At 41.1% G+C, this 26,032-nt stretch overlaps 1 protein-coding gene across 2 annotated transcripts; it reads left to right on the top strand.

The window, feature by feature from the left end:
• Positions 1 to 10,188: 10,188 nt before the first annotated feature.
• Positions 10,189 to 25,795, top strand: CHRNB4 (cholinergic receptor nicotinic beta 4 subunit). Of its 2 annotated transcripts, none has more exons than XM_086756955.1 (6): positions 10,189 to 10,243; positions 14,400 to 14,545; positions 19,267 to 19,311; positions 19,438 to 19,547; positions 22,586 to 23,558; positions 25,655 to 25,795. In XM_086756955.1, the coding sequence occupies exons 1-6, from the start codon at positions 10,189 to 10,191 to the stop codon at positions 25,793 to 25,795; spliced, it is 1,470 nt and encodes a 489-aa protein (XP_086613081.1). The 2 variants fall into 2 exon arrangements, with proteins under 2 accessions (XP_086613081.1, XP_086613082.1); XM_086756956.1 differs by lacking the exon at positions 10,189 to 10,243 and adding an exon at positions 14,170 to 14,203.
• The last annotated feature ends 237 nt before the right edge of the window (positions 25,796 to 26,032 follow it).

The following is a 26,032-nucleotide window of genomic DNA, read 5'->3' on the forward strand; positions in this document are numbered from 1 at the left end:
GTGCAGCTTAGGGACACTACACGGGCCTGAAAATGGAGAGTGAGTGGTGTCCCATGGCTGCTGCAGCAGTCTGCAGTGGTATGGTGTTGTGCTGAAGGCAGGACCACCAGCACAGGCCTGGCAGGTTAAGGAACAACAAATAACCACCAAAAGTCCATTGGACCAATCCGGGCTGTCACAGTGGCTTACTGCTGGAGAGGACGACCTTGCCTGTTGTTCAGCATCAGCACCTCACTACAACGACCCCCCCTAAAATGTCAATAATTTGTGTGGGTTTTCTTGCTTGCAAAAACAAACGACTCCTGAGTTGTCATAAGCACGACTGCTACAAAGGATTACAAATGCCAGAAGTGGTTACAAAACTGAGGCCCTCATAACGATTTCCTTTCAGTCATAACTGATTATATCCACACAACAGAATCCCAAGACATCGCTAATGATAGCAGACTCTGCCAGTATGAGAGATGCTGTGAGACTCTGTGAATTAAACCCCATTATTGTCCTAAATTATAGATAAATTTCTCCCTTTCCTTGGTGATATGCAACATATTTTTTCTTCAGGGCAGTTAGATGATGTCAGCACAAATTACTGCTTTACATACAGTGCAGATGATAGAACTGGAGGCATTAAAGTAGCTTACAAAAAAACAAATCTGAAGAGACAGAAGGAACTGCTTCCTTTGATTTGGAAATAACAAATTTTGCTGTGGTATGCTGGGTAATGTATAAGAAAAAAAACACCTTAATTTGGCACACTGATGGAGCCTCAAAAGCTTCACATACTTAAAAATGAAAATTAAGTTTGGATTTTTACCCTAAATTACAAAAAAAAACAAAACAAAACAAAAAACCACAATGGAAGTGCCTGTATTTAGATGCTCATATCCTTCTTTTAAATATATATTGATGTGTAATACTGAGATAATAGGCTATTGCCTAGCAAACAGGAAGCTCTATTTTCAGCTTGGAAAAATAAATTAATATATAATGTCATTTAGAGTGGTTTTTGTAAATGGTTTCCTATTCTTTTAGTTTTTTCCTAGTAGACCAAAGTTGCAGGAAGGACAGAGAAAATGATCATGGTTACATGTTTGCGAAAGGCTCACAAGTTCTAAGTGAGGCAAGGTTTGCAGGATGTAGCAGTATCTTTTACTAGATCAAGTGATATAATAAGAAAAACCCAGGTTGTCAGGCATATGGCGCTATAATTTTTTTTGTTACTTGATATACAAATAATTAATTTGCAAATCAAAGAACAGGGAATTACTTCATTATCCTGCATTATTTTCCTTTATTATCTTTTTTCATTGCACTGTGTGCACTAGCAGTCAAGCTCTTGGTTGCCATCTGCTGTTTCTCTGTTTACATGTCACCATTTTTATTAGCAAAGCCAAACCATGACACCCGAGTCTTACAGAACGGTTAAGAACAGGCACAAAGCCTGCTTTCGCACACAACCTGTCAAGAGACAGGTGACCAAAAAAATTCTGGAGGGCTTTCTTTGTGAAATGCTGCCCAGCTATTTATATGGAGAGTGTGATGCCCTCTCAAACCCATATGCAGAGCAGGAGTAGGAAGCCTAGATTCGCTATGGATCATCTTGTGACGATAGCATTGGTAGGAAAGCCTTTCTAAGTCTGTTTTTCTTGTTGCCGGTTCTGTGCTCGACACCACGGTGACTGGCAGCGCTCCCCACTGTCACTCACTCGTATCCTGTACCTTGATGTGGGAATGACTAGAAAAAGATACTGCTTAGACTTCCACTCCAGCCCTGGCACCACTACCTTTCCCCGCCCAAGACAGGCCTCCCATCTCCCAGCTGTCTGCTCTGGTATCAGACCCTGGGGCTCCAAGTCTCCCGGTGCCTGCTACTTCCCAAGCTAAGTGGGTATAAAAGCCCCAAATTAAAACTGTTAAGTTTGGAGTCTCTCTCCAGGCAAAAATTAAGACTGTGCCTGCGTCTCCACCTGTGAGACCTTCTCTTCCAGTGCTTTCAGTTCCATTGTGGTCTGCAAGGCAGCAGGAACAGATCTGACTTCTACCCAAACACCTTTTAAGTGGCCTTGATGGATGTCACTCATACTGAAGATTTTATGCTTATCGCATTCCCACATTTACAGAACCACATGCCCTGTACATCTGTCCTGGCCACACTTCTTTACATTTAACATGTTTAATTTTAAAAGACTTGAGAGATATCAAATACATCCATATTATAGGTTAAATACTTTCCAAGCAAGAGCCAGCTTTGTCAGGGCCTCTGACACTAAAATCACAGTAAGCATTCAGCTCTCTTCCTCCAAAAATAGGATCAAAGTGCTTCTACTTTGAATTTCCCTGCTTCTGCAGACAAGTGTTCTGGGGTTGCCCATTTGATTCTTCTTAGAACCAACCCACTGTCTGCAGTTTCACAGTTTCAGCATCTGCCAGGAAGCAGAAACAGCAGCCATTTCTGCTCTCTTATGTAAGTCTATGTAGACTTCACGTTTGTTCTCACTACTTTGTGCAACCAACCACCAGAAGGCTACAGGAATCCAAAGAACTCTGCACAGCAGGGTGTTACGCGAGGGCTGACTCCAAAGAGGGATCCAGCTCCCCCTGACAGCAGCCATAACAAAGTCAACCTCCAGCAAAGCTTTGTTAAACCTGAAACGGGATTTCATTTTCCATCACGTCCCTTCAAAGCCATTAAAATAAAAAGGAGTCTCACTAACAACCTCCTGTGCTGCACTGAGAGTCTGGGTACTTTAAAACTGGAGAAGCCTGGAAACAAGAAGTTCAAGTACAGCCAGTCCCCAACTCCTTAATGGGCTTCTGCCTACCCTTAATGTGATTTTAATGATTCTTACTTTGAGGTAGTGATGATGCAGGTTATTGCTCAAAATGTATTCATGACTCTAGCCAGATCTGGATCTTTGTCTTTAAGGAGAAGAAAAAAAAAAATGGAAAAAAAAAGGATTATAAGGTTAAAAGGATGTTAATTATTATTAGCCCTAATGAAGTAGTATTGCCAGGTTAGCTTCATGCCAGACAAACCCAGCATCCATTCCGTTTGCTTGTTAAAGAACTAGCAAAAGCCGCTTTGTAGTAGAAGCCTAAATGTGAAAGCCACAGCAATACAGGGCTTCCTTGTGTTTTCATGACTCTTTTTCAATCCATGCCATCCAAGCCCTTTACAAACATCAGTTAATTCTTCGCAAATCCTTATCTTCACTTTACACCTGGAGAAACTGGAGCCCTAAGCAGGGATGGTACTTATCTAAACGCAGCCCTAGAGATTCATGGTAGAGCTGGGAACAAAGCCGATGTCTTTTGGCTCTCAGTCTTGTACCCTAAAGCCCTCTTTCTGTCTGCACTTTTCAAATTTGCTCATTTTCAAATGCAGCAGTTCCAAATAAAAAGGTCAATTCCAAACAATACAATTGTCATGCACTCTTCTCCTACTCCTCCATTTGAAGGGATGTGCAGACGTTCTGATTCCCTCCATCATGGGTGCAAGAGAGAAACCTTTGGATTCTGCCACAAACAGTTGTGGGTTTCATTTTTTTTCTGGCACACAAGTCATCTCAGTAACAGAAGAATAACCCACACATGCCAATGCCCCATTCTAAAAGCCTCAGTGTACAAAGCAGCCGTTACTATTCTGGCGCGGGCCCAACACAGTGAAAGTAAGGGAGAGATAGTAGTGTGCAGGTCTGCCTCAGTGAAGAACGATGATGGTTAGAAATCAAGCAAAACTCTTTACAGTTTTGCAGTGACATGTGCTTTGCACCATAGCATTTCTGGGTTTTCCAGATGACCATATATGCATCAGGAACTTATCTGTTGTTATTAGCATCCTGCAGTATACAGAGGCATCTTGAGAAGAAAAATAATTTTACTGCCAAAAATACAGTGATCCTTCTAATACAACTCTGTCCAATACAAAAATTTGCCAACCTCATAGATAATCCTCACATCGCACTACAGTCTGAGCAAGATTTCCAGGTCTGGCCTGCAACATTAAATCCCACAAACAGCTTGGAAATATCACGTGTGATTTATTCATAGCATCTACTTTTAGTAGATGGTAGAGCTTTTCTAAATAGCTTACAAATTACTGCAGAAAACACAGTAATAGTAAAAGGTATTAAAATTTCAATCTGCATATTTGAATCTGTATTTGCCTTAGCACAGGCTGCTTACTCTTTGCTGTCGTTACTCTTGGGATAGTTATGTTTTATTTCACAGGAATGTTACGTGCTTTTTATTTTTTCGCACCCATAGTAAACAGTTGTTTGCTGTAGGATTTCGCTATAGGACATTCCAGATGTTTCAGTAGAAAGGCAAAAGTACTGAAAAAGCTGGAAATAAATCCTTACTAACTGACTTTTAGGTTCAGTTTGATAAAGCAGAATAAAGTGATTAGGATTAAAAGGGGCAATTCTACTGAATCTAGAAAACATACTGTAAATACTGAAAACTTATAACTGGACCTTCACCAAGGTATGTAACACCTCTGCCATTACACCAAAACAGGAAACTGGGCAACAATTCCAGTGATTCGGCAGGCAAGGAGGCACAGTTTCTTAGTCAGAATAATGTAGCAAGGTAGAAAAATGTAAGAAATAGAGCTTCCTACTCCTGGAATTTACATTTATAGCTTTTACTTCAAAAAGTAAGAGCACACAAAAATGCTTACACTACATATAGGAACACACTGGTATTGGCAAAGATGTGTTCTTAAACTTGCACATATTTAGCCCCTTTTTATTAATTTCATACAAAATGCAGGCATTGCAAGAATGGCTATGGCTTCATTTACAAAGTTTTCAAAGAATATATGACTGTCTGACAGTCATATAATGGGCAGTCAACAGGTTGCCCTGCAATGAATCTCCAAGCATGTAAGAGGAAGCAAAAGAGACTGATAAAAATAAAAGTATAAGCTCCAAAATAGCATGTCCACCCCCAGCTGCTGTTCTGCAGTGCTTTGGAGAAGTCTCTGGACTTGTTACACTTGTGCACTTGGAAGCTTGAAGATGTTGATGATAATCAGTGACTGTTAGAAGCTTTCATATTACTGCCTTAAATACTCTACAGACATAACCCACCTGCCAGCTCACAAAGCATATGGTGACAACTTTCAAAAATTAACCAGAAAAGGAAAGTATTGTTTTTCCAGGGGTGACTTTGTCTGACATCAGACACATTCCAGAGCACAGAGGTGCCTTTTCATTGATCCATAATCATTCATATTTTGACACTGAAAACTGGAATCGCGTCCATTGCTACTGAGTCATTTGTATGCATCGTTTATTAACATTGTCACAGTGCTATTAGCGGCAATTCTCTGGAACATTTTGTGGGTTTGGAGCAGATTCTAATGTGATGACATATCAGGCACCAACACAGAGTATCATCGTTCAAAATCTTAAAGGAGTGTTATTTACCTGATAATCTGGTAGCATCCACAGCTCTGCTTCCCACTGTCATTTGCAAAGGCGTGATGGCATTATACCTTGGCTGAAGACAACTTATTACAAATACCTGTATATATTGGTTAGAACCCATTTGGCAAGGCAAACGTAATTACAGAGGTGCTGTAGAAAATGGACTTTATGACATAATTACCAACATAGACGTGGTCCATTGCTGCAGCGTAAGCCTCCGGATGAAAACTAGTTCTCCAATATAAAGCATTTACTAATCCAAAAAAAAAAAGCTTGCTAAATTCCAAAGCTTCTGATTACAACAGACCAAATATTCCAGATATCCTTGCCCTTCCCCCAGATTTCTACCAACAGTTGTTTTGTGTGAGGACCTAGCTAGGCTCATCCAGCTGACAGTTATTGGAACTACAGTGCCACAGTTTCGTTTTGCCTTGCAGACTTTAAATGGGGACACCCTACAGTACTGTTAAATAAAGCTGCAGCAGTACAACTTAACCCAAAAACATTAGCACCAGAACGGCTGAGGTATCATACATCCCTAATGGGACTGTAAGTGCATTTGTGAGGAAAAAGAATCCCAGGAATGCGGAATGTTAGCTCCAGCACGGCTGTTCTGATGAGCTTATGAGTAGGGAAAACTCTCATTTTACCTGCAGGGGGCCATGTTGGATATTTGCAGAAGTTACTTGTAAGACGTTCCATTTTTCAACCGATCGGAGAGCAAAGTATGCCTTGCTGCTGATGAGGTGAGCCAGGACCTTGGCAGATACCATTAATGTTCACTCAGATATAAGGTGCTAGAAAAACAAAATTTGCCATTAGTTGACATATTCTGTAGAAAGTGACAGCTGTTCTGCCAGTGCAACAGCGAGTCAGTCTTATGTGTTCTGTAAGGCCAGTATTTAACAAGCTGATCTAAAGTCCGTTATTGATTCAGTTTGGCTGTAATTTCAGCCCTGGACTTAATTTCAGTGTCACAACTGCTGGAAACTAATTGTGGCTTTCCACCTGGAAGCATTTCTTCTTGCAGCCATCTCCCTATACCTGTACCTGTCTAATTAAGGAGGCCAGCTGCACCCTAGGTTGCTTCCATGTTGAAAGCTCCAGCATTTCTGACTGGTTCTTTCCTAATGCAAGTGGCAGCTTGAAATCACCATGATATCTCCACAAAAGGCGACTGCCAGTTTTCCTGGACACTTGGATATCCTGCCTCCCTCATGCATCTAAGAGCTCTAATACCCTAAGGCATGCAAAGCATTACAGTACCAGGAACAAACCCCCAGCCAGTTCAGTGGATGCCTCTCTGCCATCCTATTCCCATGCTTGCATAGTGCATTAACATGCAAATCCAGAATATCACATATGCTAATGTCTACTAAAAAGACTTTTCAGGATCTCAGCTTAATGAAAAAAAAACGGAATCCCGCAGCATAACCGTGGCGAAAATGATTGCCCAGCACAAGTGATCAAGGAAGGCCTTCAATGATCTGTCACAGGGTGAATGAACACAAGTGAACGGCAAAGGAAGGAATACAAGCAGAGAAAAGAAAACCACCTGCAGTAATCTTCCCTGTCCACCAAAGCTTCGGTAGTCAAAAGAGTGCAATCAGTGAATAATCTGTGACCCCTTGGCTCTTCGATGGCCCACTGCTTTGGTGAAACAATCCCACTCTGCTTTGTTCTACCTTGAGCTGCTACTCAACTCTCAAGCAGCATAGATAGTACAAGAGCAGTGACTTCAGGGTCCATACATCTGTTACTCCTGAAACCACTGCAAAAGCACAGAGGCTGGATTGGCAGATGGAAGATTTGCCTTTGAGGAGAAATAGGTCAGATATCAGAAAGTAAAAACAGATAAACAGATGCAGTCTTTCTTCCTCAGCAGACTGGTACTTTGCTCAAACATACACTTAGTAACTGAAGGCACAGCTCAGCTCCTTGAGAGCAATTCCCCATACATTATGAATGACAACATTGCCCAGCAGGCTCAAGCATGTAGCAAGGTCTCTGACCACACAAGCCTCTGACAAGGTTCAAGCCAAGCACACTGTAGTGAAAAGCACGTGGAGAGCTCAGCATAAACGCTTTGCTTGGGACACACCTCCTAGGGTTTGTGACTATTACAAAAGAGTAATTTTCTGTGGGAAGGTTCTGTTTCTACATGCTGTTAATTAAATGCTGGAGGAAAGCAGAGAAATAGTGTTACGTTTTCATCCAGCTATTCACATGTACTCACTAGGACTGCACTGGCTTCTTTCATCCAAGTAGATGTCCCCACAATGACTGTTCTCCTCTTTGTCTCACTGAAACCATTCTCCTCCCTCTCAGTTCCCCCACTATTTTGAGGTAAGAATTCTAACTCCCATTTAGAATCATAGAATAGTTTGGGTTGGAAAGGACCTTTAAAGATCATCTTGTCCAACCCCCCCTGCAAGAAGCAGAAACATCTCCAACCAGATCAGGTTGCTCAGAGCCCCGTCCAACCTGACCTTGAATGCTTCCAGGGATGAGGCTTCCACCACCTCTCTGGGCAACCTGGGCCAGTGCTCCACCACCCTCTTTGTAAAAATTTCTTTCTAATAGCTAATCTAAAGCTATCCTCTTTTAGTTTAAAACCATTGCCCCTTGTCCTATTGCAACAGGCCCTGCTAAAAAGTCTGTCCCTAGCTTTCTTACAAGTCCCCTTTAAGTACCGAAAAGCCACAGTAAGGTGTCCCTGGAGCCTTCTCATCTCCAGGCTGAGAAACAACCCCAATTTAAATCATTCCAGCTAACAAATAGTGAATAAGAGGGAAAAGGAAGTGATGAAAGCACAAAAAGAGACTTAAAATAACAGGCAGGAGCTAGCACAGGGGATCTCGGATATCAGGCTAGACCTAATCATCAAAATAAGCAACAAAACCAGCACGTTTATGTTGTTATGGCTAACAATAAGGCAATAGTGTGCTGTAAATTTTTTTTAGTATACAGAAATCATCAATTCCTACATAGTCCACAAAACTTTTTGTCATCTGAGATGCATGAAATTAAGATGCAATAAATCCACCTCGAAACAAAGTGATCACATAAAAGTTTAGTATTTATAAGGGATAAGACTTATATATTTTTTTAAGTTAAAAACACTATAAAACCTGAGAGATTATAACTAAGGGTGTTATATTAAAAGTATATTAAAGGAAATTGATTGAGATGGCAGGTGAAGAAACGTGAGAACGTACAAGCCACCCTCCTCATGGAGATGGCTGTGAGATTTTTTAAGAACTACTGGGAATCCTCAGTGGAGGACATGGTATAGTTGACATACTTTGAGTTTCAGAGTAAGGGAAGGCCACAGCACAAGCCAGTTCATCAAAGCTAACTTATAATAGCTTGATTTATCTAAGTAGAAGTCCATGCAGCAAGTGCTTTTCCATTTGCCTCACTGAACTCATCTTCCTACCTTACAGAAATGAGCCAAAAATAACAGACTGTCTAGAGGAGTTACATAGAATGTAGATAGTACAATTACCAAACATTTTAGTACAGTCTCTTTACGTATTGGGCTACCTCTGATGGCAGCTCCTTTAAAGACAATGAGTTTATAACGTACTGGCCTATTTAGTGAAAAAAGAAAGTGGCTAAAATGTTTAGTGAGAAGGCAATGAGTTGTTCAACACTATACTGACAGCTTGCCTGGTGACCTTCTCCAGATAACCCCAGTCAGGTAGAAACTGTGCCACATGCACAAGTCTGGTATGTTATGCTGGTAAATCAGGAATGCCTCCATCCCAGTCAATGGTGTTAGACTGTTGGAAGATGAGATGAGATGAGATGTGGCCAGCTGAAGCAGAGAGGAACCTCAATATGGAGATAAAATAGTATTTAGAAGATTAGCACCTTTATTTTCTATCCAGGGACTTCAGCCTGTCCTACAGCTTTTGCAAAGGGCATGTAAGATCTTCTTTCCCCTTCTTTCTACACCATTTTTCCCATGGCAAGTCCCAAAACACATGATACTCCATACGCTGCTGAACCCTGCACCTGTAAAAGATTAATTCCATAGGATTTTTCTTATGCTCCTCTGGAGTGTCTTTATAGCTACTGCTATTTCTCAACAGGCTGCTTTAGCTTCCTTGTAAAAATTCTGTCAAATGCTAATGACAACAAATTCTCTGTTCTCTCCTGCTGCTCCCAAAAACCCTTTTGGAGTTCTAGATTAGAGAGATCATGTGTGGGCCTTGGAGTGGAAAAGGGTTGGCAGTACGCAATCAACTTTTTCTCTTGACACAGAAAATTACCCTCTGCTAGGGCTATAATTTATTGACGTGTCTTTCACTAACAGGACTTATGGCACAAAGTTATATCCTGGTCTTCCCACAGAGCTATTCTCACCCATTGCACTTATTAACCAGAAAGCCTTCTAAATATTACCTAGTAGCAAGAATTAAGCAGTTGTATTTTGCAGATGATGTTCCTTGGCTTGCTCTTTAATTTCCTCTTACTCAACATTATCACATTATGTTCCCTCTTCTTATGTGCTTTTCCTCTTCACAAAGCTCTTTAAACAGCTGCAAAGGGGGAGGGACCACTATGCTCAGGAAAACTCCACTTTGCAGAATGCTTCTGCCAGGTCCTACTGTCTGTCTCTTTCCAGGCATTTAATACCTCCAAGGTTCAGGTTTGCTTTTACGTCTCTTCCTCGTGCATCCCTGACAACAGAGCCTTTTGCAAGCTGTCTTAACTGAAGAACAGTAATCCACCTCTTCCTGTTATTGCCATGAGGAATACGTACACTCTCTTTCTCTTTGTAGTGGGATCCTTTTATTTTAACGGTAAGTGATCTTTTATTTCAGATACAGTTTGCAGAACAGCGATAGCTTTCAGGGCTAGGAGGTAGGATTGTGATATAAGCTCTCAGACAATTTTGTAACTATCACCTCAGCACGTTGCAGACTTTAGGAGGATGCATGAAATTGATTATTTCAGTGTTGTTTCTGGCTTGTTCAGTATCAGCAAATCCACTACGATGGATACAGACAGACAGTAAGTTGGACATAAAATGACAGAACAGTAGGGGATGACAATGCTAATCACTAAATAATATCCCTTTAGACGCTCCCAGGATCATCTGTGTGATGGTAAAGTAGGCATTGTGATGAGAGCGGAAAAAATAAAAAATGAACCATGATGTGAACCATAAATAAGACAGATCTCATCCCTCTATAATTATTGGCTCAAGTTCATACTTCCTAATTGTTTGATTAGTATGTAAATAGTTTAAAGTAAGTTGAAATATGTTAATATAGGCTAAAACAAACATATAAACAAACAAAAATACATTGAGAACATTTTCTTTAGTGCGTGAGGATTTCTTGCACATGTTTTAGCCAACACGCACAGCCCAACTGCAGCGTGAAACAGTGCATTTAGCATGGGAGCTTCTTCCCACGGAGAAACTCCAGTGTTCAGCGTCAAAGTGACTGCAATTGAACGGAGACAAAAATCACATCTTTCCCATAATTACCTATTCATCCCACAATTGTGTTGTTTCTTCAGTCACTGAAAGAGAACTTTAGAAAACATCTGCTTTGTAACAAATGAAGACTGAAGGCCTACTTTAGATTCTTAGATTACACACTTTTAAACTCATTAGTATTTCCTTTTTATTTGCATTAATTGCAGGGTAGAAATTAAAATAGCCTTTTAAATACAGTAAATTCACCAATACTTCCATTGGAACAATAAGCATTCCAAATTAGTGTGTTTTGTTCTAAGGTTATATAAATCTTTTTACTCAAGAGTACACTGAGAACTATCAACATAATGAAGCAATTTTAGAGAAGATAACAGGATTGTCTTATTGCTGCTTCTCGCTTGCTTTTTATTAATTACAGATGGGAATTTGGTATGTCACCATTGACCACATAAGTTATTTGTAAGAGAGGAAAGAACAAAAATTACAACATATGCTACAATATATTATTTCTAAACAAACACTATTTCAACATTTATTAAAATAAGTGAAGTCAGGGAAATGGTGGAAACACACCTTATGTTAAATTTTGCAATTTAGACAGCGATAACAGTGCACTTGCCTGTATTTGTCAACATTGCTCCTTATGCTGTTCCGTGGAAATCACTCCAACATACTGGTCATTACACTGAAAATAAACAACATAACACAGGATAACTAGCTATTTAATTTTATATATTTCAATTAGACCACATAAAAGGCAAAGTTTGCACAGGGGAGTGAATGAAGTCTGTGTTTTTGTTTCTTCTGCTGTAAAACTGGAAGCATCATCCTGATGCTTTTTTTTTTTTTAATATCATACTCCCACAGAGAAAACAAACTTACTGCAGAATATGTACAGCAAGTTATGTGGTAATTCACACTCCTTGCCATGGAGCAGATGTGTAGTGTGTTCAGTGAAGCTAAAACAATTTCCCTAGCTCAGATTCCACCCCAATGTGTTTTCTCTATTACTGCTTTCAGTACACAAAAATACTCCACCCTCAAATTAGAACTGCTTCATCCTTCCTGTTAAAATCATCTGTCTAAAAGCATTAGTCTATCCTCTGCAACATTTCTGATGAGTACTGCTCTTTGGAAAGAAACAGTTTGCAAAGGAAAGTGTACACTTCCATTTCTTTCAATACTGACAGGAAAAAGAGGAGATTCAAATGCATGGCTACTGACACCATGAAATGCATATAAATATGAACTCGAATGCCTGGCAGTTCGGTTCTCATTAAGTGCTATCTGGTTAATATATAGATTGGTAACAGAAAATAGATTATAAAAATTATACAAGAATCACTCATTTTCACACGTTATTTACAGAGAGAGTGGCTTTAGCAACCTTTAAGACAGTGAACTGCTGACATCTAGTGGTGTTTGATACAGGCATCCGAGCGAGATGAGAGAGGAGCCCCTTCGATCTTCATTTCTGATGATTAAGTTATTTAAAGGTTGGGATAGGATGGCAATTTTATAAAGAATTCTTTATTACAGGAACCCCTTCCCTAAAAACAGATAGTAATTCCTTAGAGGGATTCATTATTTAACAAATCATTTTTCATAATAAAGTCATGGCTTGTCATTCATCTGCATAAAGTTTATTGGCAGAGTCAGTACTTCAAAATCTGAGCTGTTCTCATCAGACATGCAGACCCCACGGTATGTTTTGATTTTCAGACCAGACGACTATGATTGCTAAAATCAGGTTTCAGAGAACAAGATTATTACAAATTCAGAATTAGCTTTCTGCAAATATTCTGCCGTTTCTACTTCTTACTCACTGTTTAGCAAATACTCCGTATGCTAGAATATTTACAGGAAAAGATGGCAACATAGTTAAAACATATTTAACTATTCAAACAAGAATTCACTGTCTTTGCTAGCAGTATTCAGTGACCACTGTAGGAAACAAACCAAATGACAATTTATTTGTATTTGAATTATAGCCATCTGCTTATGACACTTACATATGCAACAATGGGAATGTTTGTTAAAAAAAAAAAATCAAAACCAAAACAGCACAATAAAATAACTTTAACCAAGATTCTCTCTTTAGCTACACAAGGCTTCTCACTTATCCTTATAAACACAGAACGATTCATTCCTGGAGTGCGGCTCCATTTTCTTCATAGTATCAAATTTAGCTCTATCTTGATTGCAAAACACAAGAAAAAAAACCAGAATCTAGAGCTTAGCAAAGATCAGCATAGCTCTAGCTTGATAAGCCTTTGATTAGGCAGGCTTACACTGAGAATAAATGTAATATTAAAATATCACATGGTACTAGGGCTTTTATAATGACTTGCAGGGAAGTACAAAGCAAGTGTGAATCAAAAAACAAACCAACCCGATAAACAGAGACGTATTCATCCAAATTTGTTTTCTCAAATAGCTTGGGGAAGTACTTGAGAAGCCTATTCTGAAGAACAGTGTTATGGTTAAGTATATGTGACAAAATTTGTGCTACCAATGCCATAGCACATGCTGGTCTTCAAAGAATTCAAACAAGCCTGGTGTTTATCTCAGCGTTTCCCCAGACCTGGAGCAAAAGCTGTTCTTAGATGTGAAAAACCTGTTCAATTGTATTTCCTTTTATGCCTCTCCACTTTCTTACCAGATCAGAAACAATAAGTTCTTGCAGTTCTGGTCAATAGTGGTTTGAAAAGTCCACTAGAATGGCTTTAAAAAAGCACATGCAAGAACAAGAGAACAGATGCAGTCACTTCTGGGGTTGTGCCGTAAGTTGTTCTGCTCCATGGAGAATGTTCAGGCTTGTTTGATAGCATCCTGCAGATACTGTATTTTGCAGTCACTGAACTTCAGCTTTGGCTATTTAAGATTTAGAGTAGTTGTGCCACTCCATAAATCAGGTTCTGTTTCCAGATAGAATAATGCTTACCTACTGCCTCAGGTTTTCAAACAAAATCATTCTGAAACAGAAACATCACTAGCTACCAAAAGAGCTCTCAGTCATAAAAAACCCTTATGACTCCTGCAGCTCATCCCCTCTTTTTCCCTACACCGATCAGAGTCTTCCAATTTGTACATCAGAGTCTTTCAATTTGCCTGCAACTCTGTCTCCTACGACACTAAAGAAGCCACAGCCAGACTCCCTGCATTTGGATCCCTGAAACGTTCTTCCTCTGTTATTAACAGGGTGGTTTGCTCCCAGTTTCTATTTCTGAATGAAGTATCTATCAATTTGAGCTTCACATTTTACTGTGAAAAAAACCCCCACGGGTTCTGATTTATCTGCTTTGATCTGTGCTCTGTGAAAGACAGTCAACTTCAGCAGAACAGATACTGGTGGAAGCACCATATCCTTCTGTTCACAGAAGCCTACAGTCTTTAGAAAATCAAAAGCTCTCACTATTTCATGAAGATGATCTGATGCACAGAAATTCTGCGATCCCTACTTCATGTCACTTGGTGGCCTTTCTATAATCCTGCTACGTGATGTTTTACAGGAAGCACTGCAGCAGATGCTGAAGAAAAACTAATGAACCACCTACTGAGTCCTGACAGGTACAATAAGTTAATTCGACCAGCTGTCAACTCATCCCAGTTGGTATCTATAGAACTGCAGGTTTCCCTGGCACAGCTCATCAGCGTGGTAAGTTCAAATTAGGCTATGCCTTTTAATTCATTACTACCTGCACAGCACTCTAGGTAAAAGTCATATTGGTTTTACTACGTCGCTGTTATTTTCTAGTTTACATAATAATACTTAGTAGGCAAGGCCCATACATGTAATTTACTGGTTTTATACTTCAGAAGGCAGCTACAACAGGGAGATTAATCTATGCCTAAGCAATAACCGACAGCGGCCAGATCTTCATCCAATAAAGTTCCATTGATCAAAAAATCAAAATCATTCCACTGATTTCAGTGCAGCTACAGTAAGTTATACCAGGTCAGGATCTATCCTGAACTGTGTACCTAATGCTAAACCATCTTCTGCTGCTTGCATCAAAGAAATGTGGTTGAATGGCCTGAAAACAAGCTACAAAGCCAGCTCAAAATCTCATGGCATATCAGGCATATCAGCAAAGAATAGTGAAATGTTGTAAAGAAAAAGACATGGTAGTTCCAGCTGGAATAGCTTAACATGGTTAAAGCAATCCTCATGTAAGCAACTCCTCAGATTCAATAAAGATTACTTCAGTGGGTCTGAAAGACATTTTCACTCGCAAGGTTAGCATGTGTTTAACAGTTCTTCCAAGGTATAAATACACACCTCCATGCCAAGAGAGGGTTAGCATTAACTGCAGTGGGAACAAGATCCAGCATGTAAGTGGGAATAATTTCATCAGTCAAGGCTTTAAATTCTGCTGCTCTCTCCCTGGAGGAAAAAGAGGATACAGATGACTGCCTCTCTGCCAGAATTTGGGTGGGACAGTGACTGGAGTGCTGCAAACTTTAAACTACATACTTTATATTCTAAAATGCAAGGGGAAAAGAGAGAGACACTGATGGAACACAAGGGAACACAACTAGATAGGAAGGGGGAAGGGGATAAAGCCAGGCCTGCTAGAGATCGGCCTGGGGAAGTGGTATTGGGATTAGGAGAGAGGCGAGGGGCTCAGCTGAGGTGCGTCTACACTAATGCATGCAGCATGGGGAACAAGCAAGAAGAGTTGGAAGCCATAGTGCGGCAGGCAAACTATGACCTAGTTGCCATAACAGAAACGTGGTGGGATTGCTCCCATGACTGGAGCGCTGCAATGGATGGCTACAAACTCTTCAGGAGGGACAGGCAAGGAAGGAGGGGTGGTGGTGTGGCTCTCTACGTTAGGGAATCCTTTTCTGCTACTGAGATTGTGACTGGGGATGATAACATTGAATCCCTATGGGTAAAGATCAGAGGAAGGGCTGACAAGGCAGACATCCTGGTGGGCGTCTGTTATAGACCGCCAAACCAGGATGAAGAGACAGATGAGGTATTCTACAAGCAGCTGGCACGAGCTGCACGGTCGTCAGCCCTTGTCCTCATGGGGGACTTCAACTTCCCTGACATATGCTGGGAGTACAGCACAGCACAGAAGAAGCAGTCTAGGAGGTTTTTGGAGTGCATAGAGGATGCCTTCCTAATGCAGTTGGTCAGAGAGCCCACGAGAGGAACTGCCCCGCTAGACCTGCTGTTCGCAAACAGGGAAGGTCTGGTGGGAGATGTGGAGGTTGGGGGCTGCCTTGGACAGAGTGGCCATGAAATGATAAATTTCTCAATTCATGGTGGAGATTGGAGGGGGAATAGTAAAACTGCTACCTTGGACTTCCGGAGGGCGGACTTTGAATTGTTCAAGAGACTAGGAGGGGGAGTCCCCTGGCATTCAGTCTTAGCGAACAAAGGGGTCCAAGAGAGCTGGTTGCTCTTCAAGAAGGGAGTCTTAAGGGCGCAGGAGCAGGCGGTCCCCCTGAGCCGCAAAATGAGCCGGCGGGGAAGAAGACCAGCGTGGATGAATAGGGAGCTATTCTTGAGGCTCCGGGAGAAAAAGAGAATCTACCGCCTGTGGAAGGAGGGACGGGCAACTGAGAATGAATACAAGGAAGTCGTTAGGATGTGTAGAGGTGAAATCAGAAAGGCAAAAGCCCAGCTTGAATTTAACCTGGCCACTGGGGTGAAAAGGAATAAGAAACTCTTTTATAAATACATTAACAGTAAGAGGAGGACAAAGGAGAATATCCACTCTTTGCTGGATGAGGCTGGGAATGTGACCGCTGAGGATAAGGAAAAGGCGGAGGTTCTGAATGCCTTCTTTACGTCTGTCTTTAAAGGTCAGACCAGTTATCCTCAGGGTACTCCTCTCTCTGACCTGGTAGTCTCGGCTGGGGAGCACGCTAACCCCCCTGTGATTCTGGAAGAAACGGTCAGAGACTTACTACTCCAACTGGACTGCCACAAGTCCATGGGGCTGGATGAGATCCACCCAAGAGTGCTGAGGGAACTGGCGGAGGGGATAGCCGAGCTGCTTTCCATCATCTATCAGCGCTCCTTGTTGACTGGTGAGGTCCCGGAAGACTGGAGGATTGCCAACGTGACTCCCATTTACAAGAAAGTTTGTAAGGAGGATCCGGGGAACTACAGGCCTGTTAGCCTGACCTCGGTTACAGGGAAGATTATGGAACAGATAGTCTTGAGGGAGATCATGCGGCATGTGCGGGATGGCCGGGGGATCAGGCCTAGCCAGCATGGGTTCATGAAGGGCAGGTCCTGTTTGACCAACCTGATCTCCTTTCATGATCAAGTGACCCATCTGCTGGATGAGGGAAAGGCTGTTGATGTGGTCTACCTAGACTTCAGCAAAGCCTTTGACACTGCCTCCTACGGTATTCTCCTGCAGAAGCTGGCAGCCCATGGCTTGGATGGGTACACTCTTGGCTGGGTAAGGAGCTGGCTGCAGGGCCGGGCTCAGAGTGGTGGTGAATGGAGTTAAATCCAGCTGGCTACCGGTCACAAGTGGTGTTCCCCAGGGGTCGGTGCTGGGGCCTGTCCTCTTCAATGTCTTTATTGATGATCTGGATGAGGGCATTGAGTGCACCCTCAGTAAGTTCGCAGATGACACCAAATTGGCTGGGAGCGTGGATCTGCCTGGGGGTAGCGAGGCCCTACAGAGGGATCTGGACAGGCTGGGGAGCTGGGCTGAAGCCAATGGGATGAGGTTCAACAAGACCAAATGCCGAGTCCTGCACTTTGGCCACAACAACCCCAGGCAGCGCTATAGGCTTGGGGCGGAGTGGCTGGAGGACTGCGTGGAGGAAACGGACCTGGGGGTACTGATTGATGCTCGGCTGAGCATGAGCCGACAGTGTGCCCGGGTGGCCAAGAAGGCCAACGGCATCCTGGCTTGCATCAAAAACAGCGTTACTAGCAGGAACAGGGAGGTAATTGTCCCCCTGTACTCGGCACTGGTGAGGCCGCACCTCGAGTACTGTGTTCAGTTTTGGGCCCCTCACTGCAAGAAAGACATTGAGGCCCTGGAACGCGTTCAGAGGAGGGCTACGAAGCTGGTGAGGGGTCTGGAGCACAGGCCTTATGAGGAGCGGCTGAGGGAGCTGGGATTGTTCAGTCTGGAGAAGAGGAGGCTCAGGGGAGACCTTACAGCTCTCTATAACTTCCTGAAGGGAGGTTGTAGTGAGCTAGGGGTCGGCCTTTTCTCTCGTGTAGACAGTGATAGAACTAGAGGCAATGGTTTCAAGCTGTGCCAGGGGAGATTCAGGCTGGACATTAGGAAATATTACTTCTCGGAAAGGGTAGTCAGGCACTGGAATGCACTGCCCAGGAAGGTGGTGGAGTCACCGACCATGGGGGTGTTCAAGAAACATTTGGATGTTGTGTTGAGGGATATGATTTAGCTGAGAAGTATTGGTGATGGTTGGACTGGATGATCTTTTAGGTCTTTTCCAATCTTGATAATTCTGTGATTCTGTGGGAAACTGTACAAACAGTACAGCTTGCATCCACATGTGCAGCCTGATTTATACAAGATATATTGTCATGTATACCAGATGACTCTGGGACAAGTGCTCCCTCTCTCCTGGAGAATTCCACCTGGACACAGACATGCCTCCTCACACAGCGCACTGCCACCACTAGCACAGTGTCCTCCCAGATTGCGGATTCTGAGCACAAAAAGCGAGGCCAGAGCAATCAACTACTTGAAGTAGTTGAATGGGCAAGGATCAAGAATGGCACAGCTCAGTCACTATCCCTTGGTATCTTCACTCTTCAAGCAGAAAGCAAAATTAGGCTCTAACAATCTCAAATACCTTCAGGATTGGAGAATTAACTTGTTTTCCTGCAGAAATCCTCCTGATTCTTTGACCTCCTACCTTGTCCCTTTAGTGGAGCCCCAGCCACATAGACCTGCTGCAGAGAGACTTCTGGACTGCTGTCCAGAGAGACAGCAGTTCCACGAAGCAGAGCGTGCCAGCTGAGAGCTTACATGGCAAACCTGATAGAAACCTCATGGAAGTTAATCCAGGCCTTCCTGGTGGTCAAATGTGCCTCCTGTTTCAAATCAAACCCATGGTGGGAGGGCGGGATCAGCTTGGCAGGGTGGTGGCAATTGTTCCCAAATAGCTACGCTCACTCCAGTCAGAACTGTCCTTGTTGAAAGCCACTTGGAACTCTGCGCTTGTGGAGTTACTATTTATCATCAGCATGTGCACAGGACTGGCCCTCTCACCAGCAGAGAGATGCCTGTGTTGAAATACACTAGATTAAATCATGCTGCACAGTTGGAAATATCCTCAAAAGCCCACTAAATAGATCTTATTACTGCAATAAAATGAAACATTTTAGAGGACAACTATTCTCCCTCTTTTTCCCTGCAGAATGAACGGGAACAGATCATGACTACAAATGTCTGGCTGAACCAGGTAACCAAACCCACAGAGGCATGCTCTTGCAAACCACAAACGCGACTGCTTTCACTCCATCACAGTGATTGTTTTGTTAGTGCTGGTCTGGACACTTCCATCACTACTGTACAATTCTTCTCTTAGGAGTGGATTGATTATCGTTTGGCTTGGAAGCCCTCTGACTATGAAGGAATAAATAAGCTGAGAATACCTGCAAAACACATCTGGTTGCCAGACATTGTGCTTTACAATAAGTAAGTAAAACTTTTGTAGTTTATGCAAATGGTAAACAAAATTTTAACTGTGTATCAAGAAACAAGCATCAGAACCAATGAAGTAGGTCTGATAAAATTCTAAAACTTAATTTTGTAACTTTTAGCTAGTATCACACGTATCTGACTGGGATACTGGCCTCAGAGATAGTTTTAGTAAAATCAGGGCTCTGGTTAAAGAAATTCCAGCAGACCTGGAGCATGTCTGCAGTGTGAGCTGCTACAACACCAGAGGATCTGTGACAAGGCTCCAAACCGTTACACATATCTGTATCAAACTAGACTACACAGAAAGCATTAATTTTAAGTACAAGTGCAGCTGTAAACTGGTCATGTTTGCAAGAAGACAAGATATCTGGAATTCTATCGGACATCTTAGGTTCTCAGCCACATTTTTGTCTCCTGCTTCTTCTCCCCTCACCCCCTTCCACCACAGACTCTAGGACATAAATCTGTTACAAAGTTCACATGTACCAGAACTCCATCAGTTAATATTAATTTACAAAACCAAATTATGTTCTATTTTCATAAAGCATTAAAAAAATAAGTTACAAGAATACATAGCAAATTGGTCAACATGTGACCCTATTGCTTTACAGTACTGAGAAAAATAAAAGCTTGGTGCTAAACCGTACTTCAGTTCTTCTTACAAACGAACAGCTAACTTTTGTTTTGCTTTTAAGTCTCTAGCAAAGCTTTGAAGTGGATGATATCAAGCCTTTGGGGGAAAAAAAATCAAAACTTATAATACACTTTCACGATACTTTGAAAAGCAATGAAGTCATGAGTACATGATGGTTTATGAACATATACAGATGGGAAACTTTGGAAATTTATATATAACTGAGTTAAGTCCCTGGAATCCTACTACTGGAAATCAGATTTGAGAAATACTTAAAACTATTGTATTAGTCACAAAGTAATTCAGCCAGTGGATTAGGATGTACTCTGCCTGGTCAAATCTTGTTCCAGTGAATTATGCCCCCGCTCTCTGCTTCTTTCTTCCTTACTTCCCAAAATGATGCCATTTAATGGATTGTAAGAATGGAAAGAAACGGTTTTAAAAGGCTTCTTAAATGTATGGGAACAAACTTTTAGCCTCAATATATTGGATTTTTACATTAGTACAAAGCTTCGAATTAAAATTTTAGATAAAGGACAACCTCCTGTAACTTTCTGCTGCTGAAGCAGTGTTCCATAGGCAGCAGTCAGTTCAAGAAGGTGCTAAGGAAAACACAAATAGCATCCCCATGCCCCGCAGCTCTGTCTGTGTGCAGACAGTGCAGAGGGCTGCAGGCACTGAGATAGCACCAGCAGCCCAGTCTCTGACCCACAATTGAGGCAGGGGCAGCCAGCAGAACAACCTGCCTAACCTCAGCCCAGGTTAGGGGCTGGCTTAATGGTACATCTAACTCAGGGAGATATTTCTCTATGTGAGAAATAAAATACAATTTCTGTACTAAAAATAGCTATTTCATTGCCAAAGAAATAATGACCCTTGTATGTTGTAGCCACTCACTTCTGCATCTGGTTGTTTCACTGCCCACATGAATTAGCTACAAGGGTCTCTGCTCAGAGCCAGGCAGCTGGGTTCGCAGCATGAGGCCTTTCCAGAGCCAAACATAACTGATCTGGAGAACAGCAACACATATGCCAAGCCTTGGGTACTCGTAGCACTTCCCTGCTTAGAAAAAAAAAAAAAAATAAATCAAACTTTGCACTGAAATAGCTCTGTTTTCCATTATGTCTTGTCAACAAACAAGGAATTCATTAGACTTCTTGTTACCTTTAAAGGAACAAATCTCCACTCAAATAAAAGGGTGTTACTTAACCACAGTCAGCTGACCATCATTCATTTACACTTGCAGTAAGTTTGGTCTTCTATTTTTGCAGATAACATACTCTCTTTAGGTCATGTGCATTTCTTTGTTTATCAAAAGGAAAGCATGTGGTACGTATCTAGTCCAGACTCTTTTTTGCAGCCTAACAAAGTGGCTAATCCAGTTTTCAGTAAGTGATTGATCAACATAGGAACAAATCTTTGAGTTTCCTTATCTGTTAAGAAAGACAGTCACTAATAGTTGCTCCTTCCTGCTGTTAGGCTTTCCTTTGGTAGCCCAGTTGGCTGAGTTTGAAAGATGTTGCATAGTGCACTTGAGTAGATGCAGTAAATATGCTGAGAAACACTAAATTTCAAGAATATTTATCAGCAATTGACCACATTTCCACATCAAGATACTTCATAGGTTAAAAAGCCCTAAGTTGTTTGCCCAGAAACATTGGACAGGAGAAGATATTAACCACTGATTGATAATGATCTCCCTGATTAAAGGGCCCATCATAACATAGAAGACTCTCCTGGTGGAAGTTCAGCAGTTAGAGGAGATACAAAGCCAAGATTATTTCTGGGCACTAAGAACACTGTGGCTTGTCTGTTCTGGTTGTGTAATAAGTAGACGTTAACTGGAGTGACGCAATAAATTGTAAACCATATAATTACATTTCCTCTGCCTGCACTCTCCCTGTATTTCTAACTAACACTGCTCATCCTTATTTCCTTGTCCAAGTCATTTAGGAGTGTTGCTGTGTGCTCTTAGCAGTGGCTGTGTTTCACATCAAAGCTATCTCCATTTTCATGCTGGATGATCTTACTTTACTCAGCCTTCAGAGATGTAGTAAGCCTTAATTACTTCAACGAACATTTACAAAATACTTGTGAGTTCTTTGGATGAAACAGAGATGCATATTTATAATTTAAGAATAATTTTATAAAATAATTTTTGTAAGTATTGGACCAAATATAAATTCACTGATTGGGATAAATGTATAAATTAATCTCCCTATCAAGTTATAGCTGCCTACAACATAGATTTCAAAATAAAAATATTACTTAATTTTGATTCTAGAATCAGCTGAGCCCCACAAGACCAAGAATGTCAGAGTTCTTCTGTTTTGAACTATGTTTTTCCTCTTTATGTTTTATTATCTTCTCTCCTTTTTCTTTCCTCTCGTTTCATTAGCGCGGATGGCACATACGAAGTTTCACTATACACAAATGCAATTGTAAAGAATAATGGAAGCATTCGCTGGTTGCCACCAGCCATTTACAAGAGTGCCTGCAAGATTGAAGTTAAGCATTTCCCATTTGATCAACAAAACTGCACCTTAAAGTTCCGGTCTTGGACATATGATCATACAGAAATTGATATGGTGCTTAAAACTTCCATGGCAAGCATGGATGACTTTACACCAAGCGGAGAGTGGGACATTGTAGCACTTCCAGGAAGGAGGACTGTAAATCCTTTGGACCCCAAGTATGTCGATGTGACATATGACTTCATTATTAAAAGGAAACCTCTTTTTTATACCATCAATCTTATCATTCCCTGTGTTTTAATTACATCCTTAGCTATCCTGGTGTTCTACTTGCCTTCAGACTGTGGTGAAAAAATGACCTTATGCATATCTGTGTTGCTTGCCTTGACCGTGTTCTTGCTGCTGATCTCCAAAATTGTCCCTCCAACATCTCTAGATGTTCCACTGATTGGGAAGTATCTCATGTTTACAATGGTACTAGTGACCTTCTCAATAGTTACCAGTGTCTGTGTACTCAATGTCCACCATAGATCTCCAAGTACTCACACTATGCCTCCGTGGGTAAAGCTGGTTTTCCTTCAAAGACTCCCAGCCTATCTGTTCATGAAGCGTCCAGAAAACAATCCTCCACGGCAAAAGCTGTGCAATTGCAAAAAGACAAAAGTAGAGAATCCTTGTATGGACCCAGCCGACTTCTACAAGAACTCTACCTATTTTTTGAATACAGCATCTGCCAAAAAATATGATATGAAAATCACTGAGACTCTTGACAATGTCAGCAGTCATCAAGACTTTAGGTTAAGAACAGGCACGAAATTTTCTCCTGAAGTCCAAGAAGCTATTGATGGAGTCAGTTTTATAGCAGAGCACATGAAAAGTGATGACAATGACCAGAGTGTAAGTAAAAATGAGAAATCATCCCGGTCTTTCTAAACTTGATGTCCTGTCCTCCTCTGTAACATGCTGTTCTTCAGAAAGCATATTTGAACTCCTTATCTATTCTAAAATTTTTAGAGAGATGCTAGCTATAGCTTAAAAGAGGAAATAATTTTTGCTGTTAAAAGAACTTAATGAATAGCAATTTGGTAAACACCGATACTCTCCTGGAAAGTAACATGGCTATTTCTGCAAAGAGAGAATGTTGATTGCCCAGTAAGTCATGAAACACCCTTGAAAATCCTGTGTTGGCACATTCAAGTAGTGTTTGGTAGGGTAAAAAAAAAAAAAAAAAAAAAAAAAAAAAATTCAGCTCCAGGTCAGAAAAATAATATTTTTCCCCATTGTATCAGTAAGAATGTGACTCAACCCATGGCCAGACCATGTTAACCAGAAACAACCTACCCGCACTTCAAGTATTTATTTACCCAACTGGGCACAGAAGGAAGATTTAGTAAAATTGGTAAAATGCCTTTGCAAACATCCCCTCCAGGCTAACATATCTGTCCATATATGGCAAACATAATGTGTAGGATAGAAGTCCTAATGCCAGCAGAGCTGATGCTTCTTTCATTGGAGTTTTATCAGACTCATTATTGGCTATGAGAAGTACTTTATCCAGGACGCGTTTAAGCAGTGCTGGTGCTGCCCTATTCACTTGCCCTACTCATGTGCTACTAGTTAGTACACTAAAGCTGATATAAATACACTGTGAATAATGCTTAGAAACACTCAGATGGTTCAGAGTTTTGTTTAGACAAGCACCCATGGTAAAGAAAAATCATCCACATACCTACCAGTGTCCTCTCTCTGACCCAGATCCCAGTCGGACTCTAGGTTCTCTATTCCTGTTGTGCTCTTCCTCCCTCAGCCAAGCAAATTAAATAAAGTCTGGTTTCTGATCTTGCAAAAGTCCCTCGAGGAGCATGCCGCTGAGTAGTTCATGTTTTCTATTAACTGAAATTACTGTCAATATAAATAAAGAAGATCAGCTATTAACATTAGACATGAGCTTGTAAACATTGAAATCGACTGAACAGAGCAGACTTCTCAGAGCAGAAAACAGTTGTCTAATAGGTCAGAAATTCTTGCAATAATGTACTGCATACTAAAAGATCTACAAAGCTTCCACTTGATATTAAGAAAAATTCTCAAGGGTATTTTATACATCAAAAATTAATTGAATGCTTTTCACACAAGGTTCTCTGATACTACATATCAGTTTTCTAGATTCATAATTTTAATCTCTTCTTTCTTCCTTCATTATCACAGTCTGATAACAACTGTTCATGTACATTTACTATGGTCTGATTTCAGAAGTACACAATTCCCATTAGCAGCAGTGGAAATTAAAAGAGAAGGAAAAAATATGTAATTTTTTTTTTATAAGACATAATTGACAAGCATGCTAAAGTCATTGAGGTGAACATGTCCCGTGTGTAACTAGAATCAATGAGAGAGGAAAAAATAATCATTCCTGAGATGCAAATGAAGATTGATATATTCCCCCTTTACAATAATAGCCTGATAGTCACTTCAGTTTGAGAACAGAATCTAAGGCTAGTCCCATGACCTTCACAGAAAACATATGCAAGGCAAAAAGGGATTTTAATAAAAGCAATGGTATTAATATGCATTAAAACTCTTGATTAAGATGACTGTCGATAAGAAAAGAACTCTGAATCTAACCTTGTTTAACAGCAGTAAACACCATCTATTATTGTCCACTGAGATTAATAGCATCTGCAAACTAAAATTAAAGAAAAAAAAATCCTTAAATGGATTACAGTGTGGGTCCTTCCAGACTGGCTTCAACCAGACAGCCATGCTCAGTACCTGATGCATCAAAGACAGCTAAGAAATATTTACAGTATTCTTCTCCATTGCCCAGAACGGTTGTAGGAGAAAAATCCCTTCCCAAGCCTAATGTCAGTTTATTCCCTGAACCTTGAGATATGTTTCCTTTTATTTTCATAAACAAAAACTCAACATTAGCAAGAGGGAGAGCAAAAGAACATAACAAATTGCTAATATCTTTAATTGGCTTTTTCTTCCAGGTCATTGAAGATTGGAAGTACGTTGCCATGGTAGTGGACAGGCTGTTTCTCTGGATATTCGTCCTTGTTTGTGTCCTGGGGACTGTTGGATTATTTCTGCAGCCACTTTTTCAAAACCACACTGCTGCCATGAACCCTTAGTTGTCATTTAAAATTGTCAATACTTACATAGATTCCGGGTCTCATTCTGCTCTCACTTCCCCTCTGTTAAATCCACAGAGATGCCATCCGAGTTGCTCTTACATCAGATTTAGAGTAGGGAAATGGAAAGTAGAACGTGACTTATTGTGACAGGGAAAGAAACACAAAACAAATAGAAAACTATTATTTTTCCCAATTAGTTCAGTACTTCTGGTGATATCTTGGCCCTTTTTTCAA

The sequence above is a fragment of the Chlamydotis macqueenii genome, chromosome 12, assembly GCF_036417535.1.
Source record: "Chlamydotis macqueenii isolate bChlMac1 chromosome 12, bChlMac1.mat, whole genome shotgun sequence".
In the NCBI taxonomy this organism is placed as follows: Eukaryota; Metazoa; Chordata; class Aves; order Otidiformes; family Otididae; genus Chlamydotis; species Chlamydotis macqueenii.

What these genes read in the sequence shown, in the direction of transcription:
- CHRNB4 (XM_086756955.1), top strand. Translation starts at nt 10,189, where the DNA reads ATGAGGAATACGTACACTCTCTTTCTCTTTGTAGTGGGATCCTTTTAT. An exon ending in GGGATCCTTTTATTTTAACG is followed by an intron (nt 10,244 to 14,399) that starts GTAAGTGATCTT and finishes GATGTTTTACAG; the next exon opens with GAAGCACTGCAGCAGATGCT. An exon ending in CAAATGTCTGGCTGAACCAG is followed by an intron (nt 19,312 to 19,437) that starts GTAACCAAACCC and finishes TTCTTCTCTTAG; the next exon opens with GAGTGGATTGATTATCGTTT.